At 46.0% G+C, this 20519-nt stretch overlaps 1 protein-coding gene across 36 annotated transcripts in view; it reads right to left on the bottom strand.

Moving 5' to 3' along the window:
* The window catches only part of TCF7L2 (transcription factor 7 like 2), a 199331-nt gene that overhangs the window by 19934 nt on the left and 158878 nt on the right, over positions 1-20519 (bottom strand). For 29 of the 36 annotated variants that reach the window (XM_043925853.1, XM_043925854.1, XM_043925855.1 and 26 more), the window contains 3 exons: positions 6562-6694; positions 3920-4022; positions 1861-1947 (listed from right to left, as the gene is read on the bottom strand). In XM_043925853.1, the coding sequence (XP_043781788.1) occupies positions 1861-1947; positions 3920-4022; positions 6562-6694 (323 nt within the window). Of the gene's footprint in view, positions 1-1860; positions 1948-3919; positions 4023-6561; positions 6695-17586; positions 20504-20519 lie in introns of those variants that run through there. The other 7 variants (XM_043925833.1, XM_043925835.1, XM_043925846.1 and 4 more) reach the window with 2 other exon arrangements.

The raw sequence follows: 20519 nt of genomic DNA, 5'->3' as shown, positions 1-20519 counted from the left end.
TACCTGGGGAATCAGCCGCCTCCCCCCCCACCCCCCGCACCTCGAGCCCCCTAACCTTCCCTCCCACCGTTCCCTTCCTCTCCTCCACCCCCTGCCCACCTAGAAATCATCGGCTAACCTCCTAATGATAATTCAATCGATAAGCTTAACCTCAATCCCTATCCTACGATTACTGCACCGCTTTTAACCTCTGGAATGCTCCGAAGCAACAAACACGAAAAACAAGCCGGTGCGGTGGAGGAATGCTGGTTCGGAGGAGGGTGAGTTATGGATCCGAAGGTGCTCAGAAGCAGTTCTCCTTCTGGGAGACTCCCTATTCGTTCCCAGGCTTTGCGAGGTTGTGGTGACATTATTTAATGAGAATAACCTTCCTCTTCTTGCTAGAGGAGAGGACACACAAGCATTTTCCCGCCTAACCAATACTGGTGTGGATTTGGAAACTGACATGATTTATCACATGTGGGAAACAGGTCTTTACAGCTGCACGATACCCATGGCATGACGACAAACATTAGAGATGCTACAATTTATGCTTCTTCATGAGTGTGGTTCTTACTCTTTCCTCCACCAAAACCACTTGTTCCGTAAGTAGGAAAAGAGGCATCGTGGCCCGTCTTTCCAACCCTTCCTCTGGTCTAGGGTCCTCACGCTGGCTACAGAGATTGGGGAAGGAGGCTGGGAGATGGCATCCCTGCCATGTAAATGCATGCTCATTAAATTAGGTGCCATCCTCAAAATGGATTTGTTGTTGCAGCCTATCAGGAAAGTCTAAACCTCCACCGATTTAATTAACTTGACTGAAAATCAGATGAACAGAAAATAAAACTATCATTAGGTGCAATTAGTGACTACTTAAACATACTGCTGCCAACCAGTTTGTAAATAAACTAGCAGTCACTGAAAAATTAGCCAGAATTAATTAGAAAGGGGGGGAAAGGAGAACATGGGGATTAGAAAGATCTAGGTACACACATGCGGGCATCTTTGTATGTTATATATACATTTATATGCTTAAAAATATGTGACTGTACACATACATAGGATTTTAGCTACATAGGCCAACATGGTCTCCATCAGCCACATGGGGCTACTGCGTACTTGAAATGTGTCCAGGCCATATTAAAAAGTGTTTTAAGTGTGAAATACATATCAGATTCCAAAACTAAGTACACAAAAAGTTAAGAACTCATTAATAGTTGCTTTACAGTGATAATGTGTCAGAATGATATTTTGACTTATTAGGTTGAATAAACTCAATCATTAAAAATAATTTTGTCTGAGTTTCCTTTTCTCTTCTTTTAAAAAATATGGCTACTAGAAAACTTAAAATTCCCTTTGTATATTCCCTATATACAAAGCTCACCTTCCATTTCTACTGGACACTGCTACTTTAGACAGAGATGTGTTTGGGTAGGGGAGGAGGTGGGCAGGAGGGGAATGCTCTTTTCTGTTTATGCTTAAGAGCCTGGAGCTTTGAAAAGACCAATAACCCTCCCTTAAATTCCTCTTTGTATATACAGTAATAACCTTACCTACACTCTTTCCTTCCTTCCCTGGTTCAGGCAACAGAGGAATAACACTTTAAAAAGCTCCCCACGTCCTAATTATTTCTTCCTGCCTTCTTAAGTTCTTAAAAATACTGACTCAGAAATTCAACCTTAAAATTCTGGCATCACCCACCTGGGAAGTTCTGAGCAATTTTTTCAGTATTTTCTAGGAGAAAAGCCTAACCCCCTCTATGGGTCTTACACCCTTAGACCTACATGTTGCAGACATGCCCAGATGGTCTAGCAGCATCCAGAGAACTTTCTGAAAAGTGACTCATGGCTTCGGTCGAAGGCACTGGGTCTTGGAACTCACCTGGACATGGAAGCGTTGACAGTCAGAGCTGTGGGGTAGGGGTGACGGAATCCTCCTGTCGTGATGGGGTACACTGGCTGACCTTGCCTACAAAGAGTGGGGCACATGGTGAGAACGTGGAAATGGGGGTGGGGGGTAGGGAAAAGGAAGAGAAGAAAAAGGAGAAGTTCTCTCTGCACAGTAAGCTTTATTCTCATTTGATCAGAACAAAAATCTTGGGGATTGTACAGCAAGGATCAAAGGGAAGAAACACAGAACAATTTGAATGCCATAAATCTGATAGGAATGGCTAATTAAATTTTATAACCTTTGCTTATGTCAATAGAGACCCTCTCCCCAAGCTGAAACTAGGTGTTTTGTTGTAATAATTAAAGGCGAAGTCTCGCTTGCTTTAATGGAGCCATCACACTAATTGAGGGCTACACATCCAAAGGAAAACAATAATGAATGTAAATTTATACCAAAATAAAGTACAGTGAATCAAAGGACTTCAGTTGCGCTTTGGGCCTCTTTCGGTATTTAGATCTCGGTGAGAAAACATTAAATTAACAGAGCTTAATTTGTAGCCTTTTGTCAAATTAACAAGTGTTGACAAGAGTTACCGGGGGGAGAATCCCCAAGAAGAATTGTGGGTAACCAATAGACAATCACACCTCATTACAATAATTAAAAAATACAGCAACATGCAAAATAGCATCCTCATGAAAGACACACAACTTTTCCTGACAGAGGGCTGTCTGAGTTGGCTATTCCTTTTTATCTAGCCTTCAAATATCTCCCCATCAGCTGAATGGGGCAACTGATGGCTGAGGACTAGTGCAGGCATGGCCCCACCCACTGGAGAAGAAGAAATAGGACACATACTCCCATCCACATCTACCCTTCCTAACAAAATTTAGGAGCAAAAAATAAACTACACCTGGGCTTGGTATTTAGTACAGCTACTGTGTAATACAAGGTTTTTTTCCTTTTTTCTTTAAAAAAAAAAAAGAAATTGTAGAATATGCTGAGCTGGAGAAATCAAGGTGGAACTGGGGAAAAGAGGTGAACCACTTCAAAACTGTACCTTCTTTAAGATCATGAAAGGTTAACTTCCCCAAGACCCAAACTTGAGAGAGTTTTTCCAGGATTTACTCCTGATAGGATTCAACAAATTGTCCTGTGTTTTTTAAATAGTAGAGATCACCGATAAACATGGAGAAAGATATATACAAAAGCACACCATCATAAAACACGTTATTACATGCATGCACACAAATACAAACACAGTATGTTTATATATTAAAGGACTTTCTGCTCTGATTTTAAAATACATGTTCAAGTTGTCTAGGAAAGGTTAATGGGTGGTGCTATAAAAGCAAGACTAGGTGATAGGAAGACAAACTGTAAAAGGCAGTTTGATGATGTGGAGAGCTGCCAGAACCTAGGGCTGACATACAGTGAGGATTCCAACGGCCTCACACTCCCTTCCCTCAGAGTTTGGTGAGCCACTTAATATGCAGATACTCTCAGAGAGAGATGCCAGTTGGAGAACATGGAACTTCTCAACAGACACAAACTTCCACTGTGGCTGTCAATCTTGGGAATGATGGCTGCGGTGGAGGGTGGGGTTGTGACCCTCCGTCTCCCACTCCCGGATTTCAAAACTAACCCACTCCTCTGCTGCCTCAGTCCAATGACAGGACTCAAGTTTGGGCTGCCACCCAAAGAGGCATGATAGGCTTCACAGGAGAGAAGCCCTCAGAGTCTTCTGCAATTCCCAAAGTACCTTAAGGGTATCTAAGTTCACAGAGAGGAACCTAGAGCCTTTGGAGACCATAGGTGCAGAATGCTGAACATCAATAGCTTTTCTCTTGTATCATCCATCTGAATGGCTATTGACTTGCCTGCTGTTCCACTGGGCAGGTCAACAAGCATCTTCCCCATGACTCCCCACCCACAGCCCTCCCTCCCCTCTACTGTCTTCTAAACACACACAGAGACACACACACACAAAGAATAAGTAATAAGCATGCCCATGTAAGAAACAAAAAGGAAATTAAAAAATGGAACTCCTTACTGTGGTACTAACCATCCTAGCGGATGGGGGATTTGTCCTACGGTGCCGGGTGACAGTGGGTAGTACGGAGATATATCTGGAGGGTGCGGAGGCCGTGGGATTCCTGGAAGAAGAAGCCACAGTTTAGGTGCAAGAGAAAGAGAGAAGGGAAGAGAAACCATCAAGTGATGGGAACAAGGACAGGATAGAGAGAGACATCGCCTCTGTAATCCTAGCATGAGCTGTTTTCCATGAGTCTGATCCTAAGACTGGTCAGTAGGTTTCATCTCATTATCCCTCTACACCAGCTTGAAAAATTCATCTTCTTCTAGATGGATCATACACTGGCTAAACACATACAGACTTAGAAAATGCCTGCTTGGATATTTCTGCCTCATGGGATCGGTGTGATTATTTGAATTGGGAAAAAAAAAAAATCCAAAGGGGCTGGCACATAGTAGGGGATCAAGTGACATTAGATCCCTTTGTCCTCACAACTTGTCCTTTTCTTCTCTTTAATTCTAATGATTTACCTGCATGAGAGTTACTCCTCTGGTTTCTAACATACTTTTTGAGTTATGGTTTTTAGAAAGGTTACTTCTTTCTAAAAAAGAAATCAACTTCTAAAAATTAACATCTAAAAAAGTTGTGCTAAGTCGCTTCAATCGTATCCGACTTTGCGATCCTGTGGACTGTAGCCCACCAGGCTGCTCTGTCCATGGGACTTTCTAGGCAAGTGAAAAGTCTAGGGTGGGTTGCCATTTCCTCCTCCAGGGGATCTTCCCAACCCAGGGATTAAACCAGTGTCTCTTACATCTCCTGCACTGGCAGGAGGGTTCTTCACCACTGTTTAGATCTGTCAAACTCTGCCTTGAAGATGAGCTGTAGGAGAAACTCAACCAATGCCTTGACATCATATTTAAGGAAGAATTTGAACTGACCAGACCAGGAGATGCTGGAGGCCTGGTACACTTGGATCTAGAACCTGGCTTTCTAGAGGACAGAGCCCACCACAGATGGGGTACTGCTGGACCATGGGGGGGGCTGATGAGTGAGTTCTGAAGGTCCATGCATCACACACCCATTAATTCCATAGGCACATATTCTGCAATTGAGAAATCCTTGGTTTCTTAGAAATCAAGAGGGCTGGGAACAATTCAGGCCCAGAGGAGCAGACCTACACTGCTCAAGTGGAAAGCAAAATGAACAATTGCTCAGAATTAAAACAGGACTGAAGGGAATGAGCTGTGTGTTTGCAGATGAAAACTATTTCATTTTTTTAAAAATTCGTTCAGGAAGCTTTTAATCTGTAAATTAAGCCTCCCTGGGTGACATTTTCATGCAGACACTGCTTTCTCTCTATTACAAAAACCAAACAGATTAGCTGGGCTTGGACCCTACACCAAGCCACTCGCACACTTGAAAGAATGTTCGCAGAGGAAAAGTAAACAGTCCGCAGACGTTAATCATATGTTTTACGATAACCATTTAAAAGCTATTCCCTGTACTACCATTATTTAAATGAGACGTTGAAACTGCCATTCACTCGTGGAGCCTGGGGCCGGCTGGCGGCCTCCTCCAGCCATCCCAGCGCCAGGCTCGGTCCCCCACGAGCACAAAGGGGGCTCAGAGGCTGCTGAAAACCAGCTAATGTGTGGCTTCATTCAGGGGCGGCAAAGACGGCCTGAACAGGCAGTCTACCTCGGCCCAGCATCCAACAATTCCTTCCGACCAAGTGACGTGGAATAGCCATTCTGAATTCATCCTGCTAATTAACCAGCTGGGAAGAGAAACCAATGCCAGCAAGTGCATCGCCCGGCCGGAAAGAGACAACCTGGCCTTAGCTGTTCTCCTAAGACCACCCCAATTTGTTTTAAATCTTGTTTCAGGGGAGTTACAAGTAACCTCGCCTTCTTCCTCTCCCCACTTTTGAGAAAAAGCACGTGGATGGAAAGGAGGGGACAAGTATAAAAGCTGGAGTCACGTGGCATCTTCTGCCTGAGACCCTAATGGCTGTTCCTTGATGCAATGAGGAAACCATCTTGAACTTGGGTTTTCCTGTCTGTAAAATGGGCTTGAGGATAAAGACTCAGGATATTACAGGGGAGGAAGAGCCCAAATAAATCAGCAAAGAGAATGCAGAACCCAGTGACACAATCTCTCAAGGCTGCACCAAGTCATTGCCAGGGGACTATATATAGTCCCTTAGCCACCAAGGAAGCTGGGGCTTCAGGGAACCAAGCTGTTAGGGCTCTTACACTCCCATGGAGCTGAGGAGGAGTCCATGAGATGCCCCCAAAACCATTACTGCCTCAGAGTCTGTCTGAGGTTCTTGGAGTTATAAGCCACTCCTGAGAATAGCTACTCCTGAGAACAGAACTCATAGCAAGGTTCCCAAGACAGCCCCTCAGGGGTACCTGGAGCTCTGGAGAGACCTGAGCGCTGAAAATGGACTTCTCCGAAGGGGAGGAGAGATCCACTCCCTCACCAGGCTCTGGTTTCCCGAAAGAGGTTCCCAGCCAACACGTGGGAGAGGCACAGGGACCCCTCCACTGCTGCCCCCAGCCCAAGCCCCCAAAGCACCCCTCCACCCCCCACCGCAGCAGGTCCTCCGGCGGTCCCGGGACCAGCACGCCTTCTCTGCACCCAAGCATGCGTCCTACCTGTTTTGGGGTCTACGTCAGCTGGTAAGTGTGGAGGCGGGTTTCCTGGCGTGAAGTGTTCATTGCTGTAGGTGATAAGAGGCGTGAGGGGGTGGACATGGTGCGGGTGCTGCACAACCGGCACTTTGTTCGACTGCAGGGAGGCGAAGAACAGAAGAGGACACGGTCACGCTGGCTCGGGCAGCCCAGGAGCCTGACCCCGGGCAGCCCTGACCACACCCTCCCACCTGGATTCTGTAAGTGCAGGCAACCCGTCCTGGCCCTGGTCCGTGTACTGAAATAGCAGAGAGTGATGATTCAGCTCTCTGGGTAGGTGTGCCTGGGTCTTCACACCCCCACCCCACCCCCACCACTCAGCCTGGCTTTTAAAATACCTCCTCCACCACCGCCGCCACCACCCCATCACAGAGCCCAAGGATCTGCACTTTTCCCATCGGCAGGTAAATCGGAAGTGACGGCTTTAATCCCCCAGGCCTACTGCGCTTCTGCAGGTGGTGGTCTCTCCTACCCCAGGGCCCCACGGGAGGGACCTTCGGGAGGCAGGCAGGCAGGCTTCACGGGGGGAAGGCTTCCGTTACAAGAACCTGGCAGGGCCCTAATCCCAGCCACCTTATCCACCACCCCAGGCTCTGAACCCCTCCCGGCTCCTTAGAACCAGTGGGCAAGCTACAATCCTTTACAGGCAGCCAGGATGAAAAGCCTCACTCTGGTCTGGATGGGAGTGTGAACTTTACCAGAAAGCTCTAAACTGCCAGGCGAGCACCTGCATATTTTATGCAGATTACAGCAGCCTGGATTCATTACGAATCTCATTAGGAAGTCACAGGGAATGCTAACAAATTAACTGGATGATGATGAATTGGGCTAATAAAGGGTATGTACACATTTCAGAAACAAGCAGTTCTGGAAAACAACATACAGGCAATTTTTTGCTTGGGAAGTGTTGATAGGTGGAGAGGAGGATTAAAAAAAAAAAAAAAGAAAAGCATCTTAAAGATTTTCCTAGTTGCAATGATCAGACCTGCCCAAATTATTCTCCATTCCTTCCCCTACCCTACTCTCAACCATCCCTCCCCCTCCCCATGCGATGCTGTAACTTAGCCCAGCAAGATCACAAAGAAAAAATTAAGCTGAAACAAGCGAACTACTGGGCCATTTACCGAGAGTAATCCAATTGCAAAAAACCCTATTCCCAATAGAGGATTTTCACTAAAATCCTACAACAGGGACATTTAACCAGATTAGGTACCAGCAAAGATAAAGAGGCTAGTATTAGATGATGAATGGATTAGAGTCAACTTTCATTTTAGAACGTGTCTTCATTTCCTTTTATTACTTTTAGGAAGGCACAACTTGCATTAACATCAAGGAAAAGGAATTGCATTAAAAGAAAAGAAGGAGGGTTCCAGTGCTGCCCACTAGCGCCTCTTGAGTTCAGGGACCACCAAGCAGTTAGTTCTCTTTACGTTTTTCTTGTCCTTTAAAAAAAAAAAAATAGGTGAAGAAGGGGTGTGATAGAGTAAGAGTATTTCTTACCACCGTTTAAGTGTGAGGAAGGAATTTAAAAAGGTGCTTCTAAATTTTCCATGGGTATGTTTGGAAAGGAAAATATGCACTTTCTAGATGCTCCCAGAAAAAAACAAAAAACAGAAAAAGAAGTCACATGTCCAAGAGCCAGGCTTAATGATCCCTACAAGCAACTGGACACTTTCAGAGAAAGACAGATGGTAACTAGTGGCTCACAGAAGCCTTGTATTGTGAATTATCATTTTGCAATCAGAACACTGAAATTCAAAGCACCCAGTAACACTTCCTTCGTCAGCAGCCACAAAAGTCTGGACATGACCAAAGAGCAGAGTGAAGGACTGCCACTCCAAGGCCAGGGCCAGCATCTCACAGACCTCCGCTGAGAAGTTTTTAGGAACCATTTCTGTCTAGGACAACTTGAAAACTACCCAACAAAAACACTCCCACTGTGTGCTGGAGTGGAGATGGAAAAGAGCAAGGGACACACATATCAGATGGACTGGAGACCATCAGGAGGAAAGGAAAATGAGAATTGCTGCCTTCTAGAAGTCTTCTATCTGGAGAGATACACAACCGCTGAAATGAACGCAGACCAGTCTCAGACAGTTTAGAATAACTGTGGAAAAACTCTGGGACCCCTGGGAAGAAGCACCAGGCCAGGGGAGGGGAGATTGTCACCGAGGAGCTGAAGGACTTTGAGGGAATAGGACCAAAAGAACAATGAAAGAAAACAAGTGTGTAAGTCTATGATGGGAGAAGAGCAGTGAGACTTCAACATTTCTCAGTTTTGCTGAGTCAAGCATCTCTCAAGATGATTATCACAAACATGGGTTCCTATTACTAAGAAAGTTTCACAGGGACCCGATTCAGTAGGTCTGGGCTCAGGACCCAGGCATCTTGGATCTGCCTATGGAGGGCCACAGGTACCTCTTCCGTTCAGCCATGACCCCTAGACCAGAGAACCACAAAGTTCCATACAAGCACAAAAGGTTAAGAGACTTGAATCCTAATCACGGATCAAGTCTTAGTTCTGGAAGAATTCATGGGAAGGGCTTAGTATTAAATGTAAAACCTGAGACACGGTAAGCACAGGAATGCTGGTTTATTGTTATTTTTATTCTTTGGGAGAAGCTGTTCGAAGGAAGGCACAGTTCTGTTTTGTAGTCAGAAGCGCAAATTTCATGATTGTCTTCCAGGCAAGAAATGCAGGGGAAATCCTCTCTCTACACTTGTGCATAGAAGGATGAAGACAGTATTTCAGCAAAAGAGAAGTTCACGGGTGCGTGAGAAAAATTAATTCTCCCTCTTCCAGTCAGATACACGCATGAGAAGAGGATTCCAACAAAAGCTGGACACCTGTTGGGGCCACCATCACTATCATATTATTTTGTACACCTGAGTCTGTAAGCCAACTATTTTTTTCCTGTTCATTCAAAACTCTATAGTATGGGTTGGGGGAGAGGGGGCAGAAGGGAGTGAAGAGATATGAAGTTTTAACTGCTGTCTGGCTTTTGTGGGGGAGGGAGAGGGCTACTGGGACATGGAGCTCTTTCCTGATGTGACTACATATTAGGCAGGTCCCTAGAGTCTTTATATGTTGAGTGGTTCCCAAACAAGGTGGGGGAATGCAGCCATGTGGGCAGAAACCAGGATCTGCCACTCCCACTGAACCTGTCTGTACCTAGATTGCTTTTATGATGGTAGGATGTTCTTCTGGAAAATGCCCATGTCTCTCCAGCATCAGATACCCACAATCCTTTCTGTCTACACCACACTATGTCCACTGCTGGGATCATGATGCACCTTCCTTGGTCCCACCATAGCTAAGTCCCTGAAGGACAAAGATAGTGTCTTGTAGACCTTTGTGTCCCCTGTATTGCTCAGCATGTGCAAGTGATGAGCACACTTATAAATTGCAACAGTAAGCACCAGAAGAACAGAAGGCTAGAGCCAGTCTCCCAGATTCATTTCATTCAAATGGCAGTGCTCTTAAATGGAGTCTACTCAACATCACAGGACAGAGCTGGGGGCAGGGGAAGCCTTCAGTAACCATCCAGTCTAATACCTTATTACAAGTGTCTTTCGGGGAAGAAAAAAAAAAAAAATTGGTTTTCAAGCCCATTGGCTTGTACATGACGACCAAGAGTGAAGTTAGAAAATTCCAGGAAGACCCACGTTTAAATCCTACTTCAATCCAGCTGTGTAACCTCTTGCAAGCCTTCATTTCTGTGCGAACTCTCGGTGAGAACTGGGTCTACCTAAGAGGGTTGTGAAAATCTAAAGAGATCATGTTTGGGAAGTGTGTATTAGCCCAGTGCCTCACACATCCATACATGTAAGGCAAAGAAGCTTTGAAAAATGAAAAACACAGTCCAGTGCTGACGATGTGGGCTCGGTGAAGTTCACATTCGCTACCCTTCCAGTCTCTTCTAATTAAATTCACAGGGGGCAAGGCAGCCATAGCCCGCACTCCTTACTGCAAAGGCCAAGACATGCATGGCAGGGCAAGAGTACAGGGGTGTTTTGTGGCCACCTTTCCTTAGGTGCACGCCTTTCTTAAAAATGCAACACTTAGTCCACACATATAGTTAATTATGTCATTTGAGAAAAACCATCACTTGATTATGCTAATAAGTAACACTGTCACAGAAGAGCTGGAAGTTACCTTGGTAGCTGGAGATAAGCAAGGTCCTTCAAGAAGTAGGGGTAGGGCCTTGAAGCAGAAGCTGATACAAATGATACACAGAACAACCACCCACATAGGAAAAGTCCCTTAGACTTCCCCCTTCTCTAGACCAGCTCCCACTTTTTTTTTTTAATGAAAATAGCTTTCCTTTTTTTTTTTTTTTTTAACTGAAAAGCTTTGGTTTTCCAGCAAACCCTTTTAGAACTCTTTAACTGAATGTGTTAAGAGTACCACTATATGCTAGACACAGCATAAAGAGGCAAAACTCCGTTTTAAAAGTTTTTGTGGATTTTCCAAGTCATTTGGTCATAATGGAACTGGGTTATAACTGCTATAATGAAATCATCACTAGAAATAATTCTTTTCAGATTAAGGCCTTGGGGATGAATCTGAGTTGATGTGCAGTTCCTCCAGTGCTGTTCCCACTTCTTTAAAAAGGAGGTCTTGTTTTTACGGACTGTGTTCAAAACCGTACCACCCTAAGAAAATTCGGATGTGAAAATTTCCTTTTGTGGAGGACAACAGAAAACTTTCCAGAAACACATCCGGGAAATCTAAATCAAAGCCACACTGTATTCTGGGAGTGCTGGTGGGGTAAACAAGCTGAAATACATGTCTCCTCCCTCTTTAATCTTTTTACAGAGTCCAGTGTTCAAGACAACCGTAACACAAAACCACGTGCCTCTTAGGAAAGTGTTTTATCTAAATATTAAATATGTCTTCAAAACTACCTGAGCATTTGCACGAAATCATCACCTGCAGGGACAGCTAACTGAAGTTCAAGGTTGAGAGAATGGCAATCATGGGAGGCTGCCTGGAGAGCTTAAGCCTTATAGAATATGATGAGCACTAGGAATCTGTGAGCCAGGAGAAAAAAAAGCAACCAGCAAACATTCATAAAACATTCATAGAACGGAAGTTCAGGGAGTGAGGCCACAGCTGCCCATATGCACCAGCACTAGCAATGCCTGAAACTCACCCAGAGGGTCGCTCCGGACCCCTTGTCGAGACCGCCGTCTCACTCAGGCCTCTCTAGCTCACAGCAGTGCAGGTCGCGGCCGCCACATCTAAGGGAGCCCCGGCCCCTGTGTTGACTGCGACAGACTATTCAGTCCTCACAAACCTACGTGGTAGCTGCATTTGTTTGCATTTGTTATCAGCTCCACCCAGCAGGTGAGGACACGGGTCCCAGGTCTACCTTCCACTGCTGTGTCTGCAGACATGGGCCCTGGATGGGGCTGACTGCCAGGTGGAGGTCGTGAACTGCACCCAACAAACGCAGCCTGGGCCGACCTCCCCCACTGGACACAGATGCTTCAGGATCGCAAGGGGACATTCTGGAACCCAGACCAGTTCAGCACACTGTGCTCCCCCGAACCCCCAATTAGAAGTAAGCTCAGGGCTCTCCGCCTCAGCCAGGCACACCCTTGCCACGGAGCATGAAGCATTTTTAGTAGGGATTTTCACACCATGTGGCTGCTTATAGAGGGAGGGGTGTGAAACATTCAGTGGGGATATTTCTGCTTCTCAAATACAGACACAAGTGACATCAGGGGACAGACGTGGTCAGTCCCAGCAGAAAAGGAAAAGTCAGCTTAAAACCCGAACGTATGAGGTAAACAGTAACTATTTAAAAGGAATCAAAATCCTCATGTGACTAAATCATGGAGGCTTTCTGTTCTCTACCTGGAGGCGTGGCTGTGACTCATTTCTTTCCCAGTTCCGTTCATCTCAGTTTTGAGCACTGAATGGTTAAATTAGAAAGAAAGGGTCCTTTAACAGACCTCAAAGCGCACAAAGCCTTTCCACCCGAAGTATTCATCCCACTGCAGTGGGGGGGAGTGGGGAGGGGGTGCCCCCTGTGGCTGAACTTTGACCCCTGGAGAACCCTTAAGCCCGGTGTTCTGCAACTCGGCCCTGCCACCCTCATCGTGCCCACACACCCGTCCACCGAATGCTGTTCGAGATGGGGAACCCAGCAAGTGAAAGGGTGATTCAGGCCCTTCGAGATCCCCCTGCCGGCCCTCCGCTCACCCCAACCCCTCCACCTTCCCTAACTGTGGGGAACCCAAAGGGAATGAAAGCTCGCCATTCACCCCACAACCTATTAATCAACAGACGTTGAAAACAAATAGAGCCATTGCTGGCCCTGGCCTCTCGGGCGGCCGGCCCTCCTCTTCAATACTCCCCTATGGCTCTCCCTTTCTGCACAAGAAAAATGGGGCCAGAAAGTGCCTTTAGGAGCCCAGCACAATAAAACAAAGGCAGCACAGAGGAGCACTTGTCAGCCTTCTCCCCTCCCCGGGGTGGGGAGCGAGGGTCTTCAGGGTCTTAGATGACCGGCCCTCCCAGGGTCTGAAATCAGCATCAGGAAGGACCACTCTTCAAGCTCTGTTTACTGTGTGTGTGTGTGTTTTTTTAAATGGGTTTATGGCTCATCTTGATACATTTTTCCCGGACACTGCTTCCTATGCTGTACCATGGCCAATGGCACCCAGCAAGACAGTAACAGACATTGCACATCACTGGGGCCATGGGGCACTGAAGGGCAAGAGCGGTTGGGACGAAGAAGCGCTGTCTCTTCCTCATCAACCACCCGCCCCCCGCCAGCGTGATTCAACTAGTCCTGTTGTGGGGGGGCTATGAACCAGAGTGGAAGGGTCAGCGATGGTAGTCTTCCTGCCTCAACAACCCATCGCACCAACAGTGAGCAACCACTGCAGTGCTGAGATGATGACGTCAGGGAGTGCCCTGGAACCAGGCCTGCGCTCACAGCCAGACTTACCTGCTGAGCATCTCACTACTCTACCCTGTAAACCTCCCGCAGGCACGCACGCACACACAGAAGGGAAAGGTGGTGGGCGGCCCTCCACGGGGGCTGAGGCCGAAAGGGCTGTTTCCCACCTTCGCTGTGACCCTGTGCCCTCACAGCGGTCAGAAAGCTCAGGCAGCGAGGGCCTCCCAGCCCCCCCCCCCCCCCGCCCAGGTGAGGGGCTGTTCATGCTTGGGCGCTGCTCCTGTCTGCCTAAGGCTCAACCTGGGCCAAGGGGGCATTGTTTCCTGGGGGTCAGACTGCTATGGACGGCTACAGCACCAAGAAAGCTGCGCAGGGTTTGAGTTTTCTTGAAGAAATGAGGTGGTTCAGAGAAAAGAGGTCTGCCTGTGAGATACAGAAAAGAAACACAGCCCTGCAACTGTGGTACCCACCGCGCACCCCCTGGCCTGAGTCACGCGCCCACAAGGCTGCAAAGTTACAGCTTTCTACTAGCACCTGAGACTAACACCCAGGATGTTGTTGGTTTTGTGAACTATCAACGGCTGACTATTTCTTCCCCCCTTCCCCTCTTCTTTCTCTGGAGTCAGATCCATTTAGACAGCAAGAAGAGGGAGAGAGAAGATTCCCCCAGCCATCTACGAAATTCTGCCGACTCTCAGTTCCTCCTGCACTCACACAGGCATTAAAATTCTTCGTGCAGGGAAATGATTGAACAGGGCAGGCGGGGAGAGGATAAATGTGCAGCCAATTTTCATCCAAATTCTCACACACACATGAATATACATAGAACTAACACAAACCATCCTGAGCCCTTGGCCTTTTTTGGATGGGTTTTGTTGTTGTTTTTTGGGTTTTTTTGCCCCTTCTATAATATTACAACATAGCAGGTATCATAACCAGACTGCTGAGCATTAAGGGTCTAGGGGACCAAATTCAGCTCTTCTTAATGACCATGTCTCAATCCCCCAAAAGGAGGAGGGGAGGGGAGGTGGGGGGCTGGAGGTGTCAGGGTGGGGAGTGGGCACACTAAGGGAAACATTTAAACATTGAAAATAAAGATGTGGCCCAGCCGACTGGCTTTGGGAATGTTGCAGCCAAGGCCCGACCCAGCAAACCTGTGCCTTCACAGACTCTTGAACAATTACTTTCAGTTAAGTTCATTAAACAGAATTTATTTCCACTCACTCTCATTTATTCTCCAATAAAAAGAAAGCATCCCATTGTGCTTCCCCCAACTAACCTTTAAAGCACTTGGGAGCTTAAGCCTCTGCCCACCCAGTCCAGGCTCATCCCTGACCACGGAGTTCCCAGGGTTTTCTTCCTGACTCCTGCCCTCCCTGCAGTAACTTGCCTCAGCATCCTGGAGGGCGGGGGCGGGGGGTGGGGGGTGGGGTGGTGTGCACAGCAGTGCAAGGGGGCCCTCTGACAGTCCTAACCCTCCACCAGGTCTCAGAGATGAAGGACCAACCACTTCACCCTGAAGTAATTTCCCAGGAATTTGCAACCTCCACCCTCCAGCCAGCAAGATATTTTTCTACTACTTGGGCATTAAATGATTAGCGTTAGCATAATCAATCTTGTTAAGTGTCCGAGTTTGCAGGGAATGTTTGGGACTTGGGTAAGAGGGTACAGCTGTTTCTAGGAGAGTCAATTTTCAAAACAGAGCCAGGGATAAAACTAACCTATTCCAAATGAAGAAATCCAAAAGCTCAAATTCAAAACAACTTTTTAAAAAATAATGATTTCCAGACCATCTCCCCTAAAACACAACCACCCCAAATCTAAGGATTCCTAAGTAGGATGGAAAGGAAATCACCAATTTTGATTTCGAATAAATTTTAAGTACATAATGGTTATTACATCCTGGGGATTTCAAGAAAGAAGCAGTGAACAAAATTTGACACCACCTTTCTAATTTATTTACAATGCCCAGCTATATAAAAACGTCTTTAGTGTTCTTAAACACTCTGTGCCTAACTTTCCAATCGAGGCAGTATTTGAAAGCCATACCTGTTACATGAGTCTGATAAGAGCTCAAGAAACAGTCACCTTCAGAGAGCAGGTAAATTTCTCCCTAGTAACAAACAGATGAACTGAGAGGTGGGATAGACATTTTCACGTGGCCCCACAGATACAAATGACCAAAACTTGGATTCGACAGGAATTCAGCAAAACCAGACTAAAGGGAAGACGAACACAAAGGCAAAACCGCACTGTCCTGCTCTGTTTTGTCCTGTCAGTGTCCCAAACACGGGCCTTCTTTAGCGGACATCTATAGCCTCCAATAAATGATACACGCAGGAGACACGGAGCTACCCTGCAGTGAGAAGGACACAGCGCCGCTGCCCTCTCTGACTGCAGCTGACGAAAGTTTAAGGTAACAAGAGAATGACCCAGACAAAGTTCACTTACAAAAAAAAAAAAAAAAAAGTCTTCAAATGTGTGCAGAAGTATGTAATCTGGACGGCATGTCAGGATTTCATCACATTCCAAAATATTGCAGAAGGAAAGAATTCCATGACATAGCTCAGCCAGGCCCCCCACCATCCCCAAACCACAGAGGGGAGGTTTCCTTAAAAATATAAGGTTGCAGGCTCTGTTGCTTCCAGAAAATGCGGAGGCAGCAGCCTGTTGTGACAATACAAAGATCATAATATCTGTATCATCAGAGTCAGGAATTTACCCTTTCAAAGGAACTCCCTTCCCATAAGCCATCAAGAATAGAGGCTTCCCCATACCAACACAGCAGGACTGCTATGAAGTAACCCCAGTAATTTGAATAAACAAAGGTCTGGAACCTTTCAGGAATCTGGAAACGGATGGGAAATTTGTGGCAAGACAGTTTATACATTTGCAGTGCCAGCCTGTACTCTTCTCCCCACAATTCTTGACCGTTTACACCATCATACGCTGAGCTGGAAAGTTACACAGAACCAGAAAGGGAAACCAAGACACACATTTGTCATTCCTTCATGCTCAGCTAGAGAACTACCTACCACTCTGATAGTTCAATATGACACAGAGGATTTTAATTCATGATTTTGAAAACATAAGGATTCTTATAGTCTGTAGTATATTTCATTCCTTCCTCCCCTAAATATCAGATCTAAGAGTTGACTGACCACCGCCAATGTTTCTTTGGCCATTTGACAACAACAAAAATTAATAATAAAAAGCAATAATAAAGACAGGTAAGGAATCACCTCCAAGAGAATGCCCTTACAGCTTGTGGCAAAGGATTTGACCTGAGAGTTGAACAGAGTATCAAGTATTCTAAGCCCCAAACAGGTACTGCAAAGGGGCCTTCTCCCTGATCATTTACAGCACAATAGGCTGTCATCAGTCTTTGCCCACATTTCCAAAACACATTTTATATTACATTTACAAAATACAAACACCACAAGCAAGACTGGAGCCCTAAAAGGCTGGCAGCATCTAAATTTGGAGATTGAAAATAAATACAACCAAAGACAGAGCAACACAAAGTTAGCATTAAATATGAAACCAAAATACACAGTTTACACAAGCCCTGCTACTGGAAAAGCCTTATTGTTCAAAAATGTTTCAAGCTTCCAAAGTATGCTCCTCCATGAGAGCATGTCATTTTTCCTTCTCTTTCTTCCAGTGGAGCCCACCCTGGTGGGTGAAGGGGTGGGGGGAATTATTTATTAGAAGAAATCCCAAATCCCACCACCCTTTTCCAGATTCCAGCTTGCTTGCACTTGGGGAGCCGGGTCTGTGTTGCTATAGAACCATAAGGATGGTGATGAAAGTCAAGCTTTATATACTCCCCATCTTTTTTTTTTTAACCCTTTCCCCCTTCCCCAAAAAACTGCTATGAAAAGTACATAGTGAGAGAGCATAGCTTGAGTTGACCATTTACTCTTGTTTTGTTTTTCCTTCCCACTGTCTGAATCAAAAAATAAAAAAGCCAAGCACAAAGGTTTAATGGTCAAGACTATATATAAGCAAGGACATGAACACACACACACACACACACACACACACACACACACACACACACCCCACTACTCACCCAGCAATTCAAATTGAGGTGCCAACCGCCCAACTGGTGGAAGAGAGTGAGCCCAGAGGCCACCGCGCCTCCCTTCCCACTCAGATCTTCCACTCCCACTAAGATGGTATTCCTAGGGTCCATAATAGCTTTGGTTTTCTTTCTCTCCACCTCAAAAAAAAACTTTCTCTGTACCTTCAAGATGGGACTGGGCCAGCTTTTTTTCTCCTCCCTTATTGCTTTTCTCACTTTTCTTCTTCCTCCCAGCTTCCCCTCCCTTTCTCCCTTTCATTTTAAAGAGCTGAAAAAAGGCATCTTAAAAGATGGAGATGGCTCCCAATTTCTGCCCTGGGACACTCAAAATGCTCCCCAAGTTCTCGCTCACGATGCCTGCAGTTATTTGGTTAATTCTTCCCTCTCCACACACATCCCTCTGAAACCAAAAAAAAAAAAAGCAAAAACAAACAAAAAGAAACCAAATCATCTAGTTCGACTGGTTACAGATTAAATTTTTAAAAAATTAATGAAAAGAAATTCCTCCCAGTTTCTACCCTGTACCACTGCAAAATCCTTGAAGGAAGGGGGAGGCCCATTTCCCCAGCCAGCTCGGGCTCTAAGCAAGGGAGTCCCCCCTCCCGCACCCGTTACCTTGGGCAGCGGGGCCAGAGACACCGCTAAGAGTAGCTAAGAAATTACGGTCAGCCATGAGGGAAAATGATTAACCGAAGGCAGGAGGCAGGCACTTTATCTACAAGATTGTCAAATCCCTCAAACAAATTTCTTAGGGAGAGGGCTGCCGTGGGTTGGGGGATGGGGAAAGGAAAGTGTATTTTCTTGTCACAGTGACACGGGAGTGACATTTGGTAGGGCCTTGCCTGCCACACGTACACACCCCTCTTTTCCTTCCAGAGCAAGAGACTGAGCCTGTGAGATATTTCAGTTGACCTCTCTGGAAGCAGAAGAACGGAAGCTTCCCGCGTTCACTGGCATTCCAGGAGTCTGAACGCTCACTGGCTTTCTGACTGTAAGTTCTGTGAGCTTTCCCCAGAATGAGAGAGAGAGAGAGAGAGAGAGAGGGAAGAGAGGAGAAGGAGAAAACAGGCAATCCCTGAGTCCCCCCAACCCGACTTACTTTTCCCGGGTCTCTCCTAGGATCCAGGACTGGGTACATGTGTGTGGGTTTAACTTAATTGGAGTTGAGAGACCCAGACATCACAGGCCTGAAATCGTCCTCTTTTCCATGAAGGAGGAGACTGTGGGAGGGTGTCTGCTCCAGGAGGGGTTAAAGACAGAGAAAGTTGCAGAGGACAACACTCACCCAGAGCGCCTTTCCGGTCCTTCCCCTCCCCAAGTGTGAAATCTTTTCACCTTCTTCAAAAGCAAACACACAACTCCGATTTGCATGCAGCTAAGAAAACACCCCGGCTGCCACATGGGGTCCCGGCTGGCCCGGTATTGCTTCAAGCAAGACCGGTGGCAAAGATTCTGTTTCTTCTGGCGCGGGACACCTAACATACAGGAGATGTTTTTAATTTACCGACTCGACTGTCCAGCTGTTTATCTGCAAACCCACAGGGCTCTTTTTCCTGATGTCGGTCTTTAAGCAATCTGTTACCATACCAGACAAGTTGGTACACCTTGCAACTTCCCCCTCCCCACACTGTCCCCTTCCACAAAAAAAAAACCACAAGGACGGAAGGGCTTCAAGGTAACAAAAAAGTGAGGATTCTTAATTTTTCTCTTCTTTTTTTTTTTTAAAATACTGCTCTGTGGCCCCTCTTTCTGGACTTTATTCGGCCTTCCTGTGTAAGTGTCAGGCAGTAAGCTTTAAGGCCCTTAATACCAAAACAAAACCCTGCCATTTCCCTTTACATGGCGGTAACAAAAGCAATGAGGCTCCAGTTTGACAAGTAAAAAGCCCCAACCACACAGCCCCCTAATTGCCTCCCCTCCCTCTATTCACGCGGACCACCACACTCGGCAGCTGCCTTTGTCACACATGCAATTTCTTAAGTAAACTGCAAGTTCCTTTCCCGTTGATGGACAGCTCCCAATCATTCAGCAACAATAACTTATAAAGTGCAGCAAACAGGATGGGCAACTTGGACTAGAAATGTATTTTCTGGCTTTCTCAAAAGACAAGGAAAATGGAAACAGCAAGAGGAGCCAACACATTCCAGACAGACCTCCTCCTCCTTCAAAAGGACACGGAAATCTCGTGAATTTCTTCAAACTAACCCCTCCTAAGGAAACGCTCCCGGAAATATGCTGTCCCACTGTCCAACTGTTCCCAGTCGGTCCCCTAGGCACCCCGATTTGTCAGAAGTACATCCACACTTAGAACATTTCCATTAAAAAAAAAAAAAAAAACAGTGATCGAAGGCTGCAAAGTTCTGTGGGATTTTTTTGGTAAACTTTCCCAAATGCTTCTCCTCTCCCCCCTCACACACACACACACACACACACAAAAGGACCCTTTCCTTTCAGCATGCAATTAACAATAACGTGGGAGAAGAAATAAACTCTGAAGGGACAGCCCATTTACATCCCACGGTTCTCTTCCACATCAGCAACAAAGTTCTGTTTACGTTGTTTTAGATTAAGAAGTTTGAGATGGAGGTGAGAGAAACTGGGTCTTGAAAGAAAATATACAAAAGGTAGAAAAGGGCCGATCCTTTAGGAAAATATTTGGGGAGAGCCAGGGAGGAGGGGAGTCAAGAAGCTGGAGCATTTAAGTGAATTTAACTTGGTGGGGCCAAAAGAAACAACCCCCCTCCCCCGTCCCGAATATTCACGTCCGAATTAAACAATAATCATAAAGCATGTTTTTATAGTCACGGGCTAAAAGTTCAGAACGAAAAAAGTCATGTCATTTTTCTTTTTCCGTTGTGTGTGTGTGTGTGTGTGTGTGTATGTTTTAGAGTTTAAAAAAAAAACAAAAACTAAAAAGTCCA

This window comes from Cervus elaphus, chromosome 15 (genome assembly GCF_910594005.1).
Source record: "Cervus elaphus chromosome 15, mCerEla1.1, whole genome shotgun sequence".
NCBI lineage: Eukaryota > Metazoa > Chordata > Mammalia > Artiodactyla > Cervidae > Cervus > Cervus elaphus.
Note: the sequence above shows the minus strand (reverse complement) of the source record. Positions and strands in the feature narration are given on the sequence as shown.